This window comes from Sminthopsis crassicaudata, chromosome 1, assembly GCF_048593235.1.
Source record: "Sminthopsis crassicaudata isolate SCR6 chromosome 1, ASM4859323v1, whole genome shotgun sequence".
NCBI lineage: Eukaryota > Metazoa > Chordata > Mammalia > Dasyuromorphia > Dasyuridae > Sminthopsis > Sminthopsis crassicaudata.
The window spans coordinates 525,606,471-525,612,470 of record NC_133617.1 but is presented as its reverse complement, the minus strand read 5'-3'; the positions used below and the strand labels follow the sequence as shown (position 1 = coordinate 525,612,470).

The 6,000-nt window shown below is 33.5% G+C and overlaps 1 protein-coding gene across 4 annotated transcripts in view; it reads right to left on the bottom strand.

Moving 5' to 3' along the window:
• Nucleotides 1-278: 278 nt before the first annotated feature.
• The window catches only part of MELK (maternal embryonic leucine zipper kinase), an 88,883-nt gene continuing 83,161 nt past the window's right edge, over nt 279-6,000 (bottom strand). For all 4 annotated transcript variants that reach the window (XM_074281758.1, XM_074281757.1, XM_074281755.1 and 1 more), the window contains exons 15-17: nt 4,992-5,160; nt 1,982-2,085; nt 279-802 (exon numbers count right to left, since the gene is read on the bottom strand). In XM_074281758.1, the coding sequence (XP_074137859.1) occupies nt 625-802; nt 1,982-2,085; nt 4,992-5,160 (451 nt within the window). In that variant the 3' untranslated portion in view covers nt 279-624. The remainder of the gene's footprint in view (nt 803-1,981; nt 2,086-4,991; nt 5,161-6,000) is intronic.

The following is a 6,000-nucleotide window of genomic DNA, read 5'->3' as shown; positions in this document are numbered from 1 at the left end:
CATATTTATTGATGACAATTCTATTTTATTCAACACATTGAACATGTTGTTTAACTCTGATAACCACAGCTGTGACTTAGTTAACGATCTCCATAAATCCTACTTAGAACAGATATAGGAAAAAATTATGCAAATTAATTCTTATCTGTTTTTCTGCCCAAGGCATACTTGATATCTGATAAAACATACCAAAAATGGTCTTTACTTAAGAGTTAGAAAGGCATTCAATGTTTTATTCAGATGATAATCTCAAGTGCAAAAAAAGATGAGCTATATGCTTTATTCATTAAGTTATTTTATTCCAGAAAGAAACTGAACATCAAAGACAGAGTTACAAGCTCACATTCACAAAAGGAAATGAATATAAGAAAGTCAACAGTTATTAATATGCAAAGGTACATGATTAAAAAAGACAGTAATGGATAACAACAGATGGGATTGCCTTAGATTCATACATAAAATGTCTTCTGTTTGAAAACAAAAAAGACACTGGTTCTTAAAATAGTCCTTTTTGGATACATTTTTGGCTCCAGTGGTCTAAAATTCAAAGTGATCAAGCCATGTTCTTAGTGGGGTAGTCTAACATACACATTTAGCCTATAGGCTATATAAATCATGCATTAATTACACCTTACAGCTAGAAAGAATATCTTCAACTAATCTCTTATAAACCCAAGCATCACCTTTAAGCCTTTGCCTCCTGATACCCACCACCTCAGGTTTGCTAAGTTGGCAAACTTCTAGCTCAAACTGCATTGTCACTTTGCCAAAATCTGACTGTGTTTGACACTTCAGTTTATAGCTGTGAAAAACAAGATAAGAAAGTAGTTAGTAAGGAAGTCATAAATTGTCTGGATAACATATTTGACATGTAAGACAATTCTGAGCCTAATAGATAAAACAGACAATCATTTTTCACATTAAGCAATGTATTAAGGTATACAATTTCAAGTCAACATGGTTATCATGCTATAGTGAAGCTGAATGAGAATACTAAGAAATAAGGAAGTTTAAAAAAATACTACTAGAATTCTGCCTTTCTCCAAATAAAATAGCTTATTTTACATTGTACTGGGTTGTTTTTTTGTTTTGTTTTGTTTTTTAATAAAACCACACACACACCAAGCTTTTGTCATATATTCTTCTGGTTCTACTCAAATCTTTCAGTGGAGTTAACTTTAAATGTTATACTATTTCTAGTATAATTCTATAAAATCAAGTGCATGAAGTCATTTTGTCTGTCTTGTTGCTTTGTGAATAGCTATCCTTTGCATATTAGGACAATACTGACCTTTTAGTAGGACATCTTTTTTCTTTTCCCCACAAAAAAAGGTTAGTTTATCACAATACAAAATGAGAATAGTCCATTTCAAAGGAACCATGTCACTCCAGATAATAAAAAATTTAAAAATAATTTTTAAAAAACAAAAAGCAACCTTATCATCTCTTTTTGGAGGACTAGTGAACTCACTTTGTGATTGGTTAAAAAAGAATTCCAAGAAATATTATAGCTTTCAATAACCTTACACAACCTTCACCTCCATCCAGTTAAACTACTCATTATTTCCCCTTTCCCTTTGCCAAATATATGTGAGAAGTAGAAAAGTCCTTCAGAGAATGGACAGATAACTTCTAGGTAAGAGGATTCAGGAAAGATCCTTGAGGGGATGGCTTCTAAATTGGACCAAAAACAACAGAAAAGTCTTTTTGCAGAGCAGGAGTGGTAGAGGTAGATTATTTAAAATTAAAACAAAACACAAAATAAACTATAAAAAAAAATGCAATCTTTTTAATAAGATGGTTTGACTTTATCACCTAATAGAACTTAAATTTATATATTGCTTTATGATTTATTTAAAAAAGTATCATTATCCCCATTTACTGGATGAGGAAACCAAGACTCAGAAAAATTAGTGACCTGGCATGATCAGCAAGATAAAAAATATCAGGGCAGGGTTTCAAATCCAAGTTTGGTACTTACCCTTTCTGTACAAAGTCAACATGTTTTTGTGGAAGGATAGAAATTATTTCAGCCAAAAGTTGATCTGGATTAACTAATCTGGTTGTGGTCACATTATAGTGAGCCTAAAAGAACCAACAGAAAAGAGAGCCCTCATTATCACCATGTTTATCTAGTAACAATTCACATCCACTAATAACTTCAGACTTATACAATCCAAAGCTCTACTTTCAAAACCTACCACAGAAAAAGATAATATGTAGATAGGGAAAGCTTAGTGAAATTCCAAAATGTAAATTTTGATTTTAACATTCTCTCCTCCAAATGTATTATTTTGTTTCTGTTTTTAAATCAGAAATGATAAGTTTCTGATAGCCAAGTTATCAGATTTGACCTTCTTTCCTTCCCATTCTATAGTGGTAATACTAACAAGTACGGAAATATAAACAGAAGAAAATTGAAGCAAATAATCTGGATAATGCATAATGGTATATACCTCCTCTGGACAAATGATGCAAGAGAATCAAACCACAGACAAAAGAATCTATGGTGATGTTTAAAAACAAAACAAAACAAAAAAAAAAACATGTTTTACATAACAAGTATTCCTTCTATATATAACAAATCAGATTATTTTTCCACAGACTTGATCATAAATTTCAAAATGTTTATCTACATTTCTAATTGGTATTCAATAAGCAGTAGTTCAATAAACAAGTTAGTATTAAGTTTCTGTGCTCCTCACCTCCTTACCCTTAATAATCTGAAAATAAAACATAAAAAGGCTTACCATATAAAGGAATCTTTTACAAAATGAAGACTTTATCTGATTTTAAATTCAAAATTTAACATATAAAAACAATAACTGCTGACACATACATAATAATTTACAATTTGCAAGGAATATCTCTATATGTCGTCTCTCACAACAGATCTGCAAGTACTGCAGGTATTTTTATTTCCATTTAACAGAGGAAAAAACAAAGGCTTTTGCTCAGACTAAAGCTACCACCAAATATGAGAGGTGGTCTCCTGACTCCCAACCCAGGGATCTTCCACTTACACATAGCTTCATGGGCAATAGCCTGGAAATTAGGAAGTTAGAAGCAGTCTAAGTGCTGGTTTCAGATCAGCTTTAAAAAACTGGACTAAATAATCCCCAACATTCCTTCCAGTTTTAAAATGATTTTAACTAAAACAAGGTACTGCTTCATACAAAGGAAAAAAAAATAAAAATAAATTAAAAAAAACTCCTAAGACAAATTCATGAAAACACTTTAGTCCATCAAAAAAAAATAATAATAAAATAAAATAAAAATAAGGAAAACTAGGGAGATAGGGAGAGAGTATTAATTATATTAAACATTCAATGCTGAATTAATGAAGTGGGGGTTTTTTTGTCAGAATAGCTAAATGGCAATATATTCTGTATAAAGCCATAACGAGTACAACAGGTCATCCTTGTCTCATTTTTCTAACTACTTTTAAAAAATCACACATGGATCATGAACATAAATGAAGAGAAACTGAAATTTGACAATAACAAGCAGGAATTAATAAATTTCTACTCCTTTTTTTTTGTAGTTCCTTTCAAAGAATGGGAGAACAATAAATGACCTGAGAAGCATCAAGTTTAATTTTCTTATTTTACAGAAAACAGACCCTAAGAAGAGAAGTGATTTGCCCAAGATCATCCTAGTAATTGCTAGGAGAAAGAGAACAAGAAACAACTCCACTGATGGCCAGGCCAGGAGATTTCCCCTACCTACCAAGCCAGATTAACACAATCTACCAATCAAGCTACCTTCATTCTTCTTCCATAACGTTGGAATTCTTAAAAGAAAGGAGCAATTGATAGCACTGTAGTAAGGATGAAGAGAGCTATTAATAAGTAAATTCCTAATGACTAATTAATTATAAGATCATAATATTTACATACTTCAAATTAAGGTGAAAAAACGTTAAGTTCTATGTAGATCTCATCTACAATAAAAAATTCCAAGTATAGTACAATTCTAAAAATGCACCCTAGGAACAATGATGAAGAGAACCAAAAAAAAAAAAAAAAAAGAGCATTAGCTAGAACAGTCTAAGACTATCAGAAATCTGTTAGCACTTGAGGGAGGAAGAAGTCAGAGGTGAGGCATAGGTTATAAAGCCAGGAGGATGCTTGCCCTGTACTGTAGAAGCCATACACAAAGCCAGGTCCATCTGGGTTACTGCACACGTAGACAAGGCTGGGTAGTGGGTATATACCCAACTCCTCCAAGGTGGCCTCAAACCAGAGTCCTAGAGCCTAAACCCCAAAAGAAGACAGCCACAGAGCACCCAGGGAGCCCCAGTACTACAGAAGAAGATGGGCCCACAGGGCACCAAGTACTGTAGCAGAAGACACAGGCCAACACAGCACCCACTAAACACCAGCAAAGAGCCTTGCAAGGACTCTTGTGACCAGCACAATCAAGGACATCTGGCTGGGGTCTGTCACTACCACAGCAGGGGATACAACTAATTCCAGGGAGAGAACTGTGCAAGGAGTAAACACAAAAAGACCTATGCTACCCATGTTTGGTCATCAGCCATAGACCCAGATGCCAAGGATCCCAGGCTACCTAATCTAACAACCATACCACAAGCGTACAATCAAGCAGGCCTAACATCCAAGAGTATAGGAGACAACAGAATCTAGCCCTGGCACAAAGTCTCAATCCAGAAACTGAGGTTGGCAATATAATTAAAAAGAAGAAAATGCTGGACCCAAAAAAGAAACACTGTGGGCTGATGACCAAAAAGCAAATAGATTAACTCCATAACATTTAAGGAAAGAAAAGAGGAAAAAAAGATATAATAGAAGAGAAGATATAAGATGGAAGGAGAACTCACTATATATACATAATTGGGATAAGCAAGATGTACATAAAAGCATGGATGAAGGGTTTGACCTCCTTTCCCCCTTTCACACACGGAAACTGGAATAGAAATATGTTAAACTCAATGTATATATTTTTTTCCTTTTTAAAAATAAATTTACCCTTAGTCTTCTTGGTCCATCTCTAGTAGATCCCTTCTTTTTGTTTGGAGTAAGCATTGTAATCATTTTATCTAACCCCCTTTCAAGACTTCCAAACATTTTGGTTCCTTTTCTCTTTTGAGGACTGTCTCTATGTGCTTGATTAAGATCCAATTCCACCGAACGGCATCTTTAAAAGAAAAATGTAGCCATAAATATATTTTGACAGCTTTCTGCAAAATTTTCTGTTACAGGACGCCCTCCCCCCTTATTTGAAACAAAGTTTCAACAAAACCTTTATGGTAAGATTTATTTTTTTAATTATATTTTTAATATTATAAAGAGTATCAAAAACCCAAACTGATTTTTAAAACATCTATGTTTTTTGGATTAATTGTATTCCTAAATATAACAACATACAAGCAACTTATTAAGTAAGAAGAGTATGATCAGGGTAGTTAGGTAGCACTAGCCTTGAAGTCAGGAGGACCTGAGTTCAAATCTAGTCTCAGACACTTAATACTCCCTAGCTATGTGACCCTGGGCAGGAGGAGGAGGAGGAGAAGAAGAAGAAGAAAGAAGAAGAAAGAAGAAGAAAGAAGAAGAAGAAAGAAGAAGAAAGAAGAAGAAAGAAGAAAGAAGAAGAAGAAAGAAGAAGAAAGAAGAAGAAGAAGAAGAAGAAGAAGAAGAAGAAGAAGAAGAAGAAGAAGAAGAAGAAGAAGAAGAAGAAGAAAGAAGAAGAAGAAGAAGAAGAAAAAGAAGGAAGAAGAAAAAGAAGGAAGAAGAAAAAGAAGGAAGAAGAAAGAAGAAAGAAGAAAGAAGAAGAAGAAGAAGAAGAAGAAGAAGAAGAAGAAGAAGAAGAAGAAGAAGAAGAAGAAGAAGAAAAGTGTTAGACAACATTGCTTCCCAACAATTTCATTTTCTTTGTCATTTACCTAAACTTTTAAGATGCTTCCCAACAATTTCATTTTCTTTGTCATTTACCTAAACTGGCATTTGACAGGGGATGGGAACTTTTAATCTACTTAAA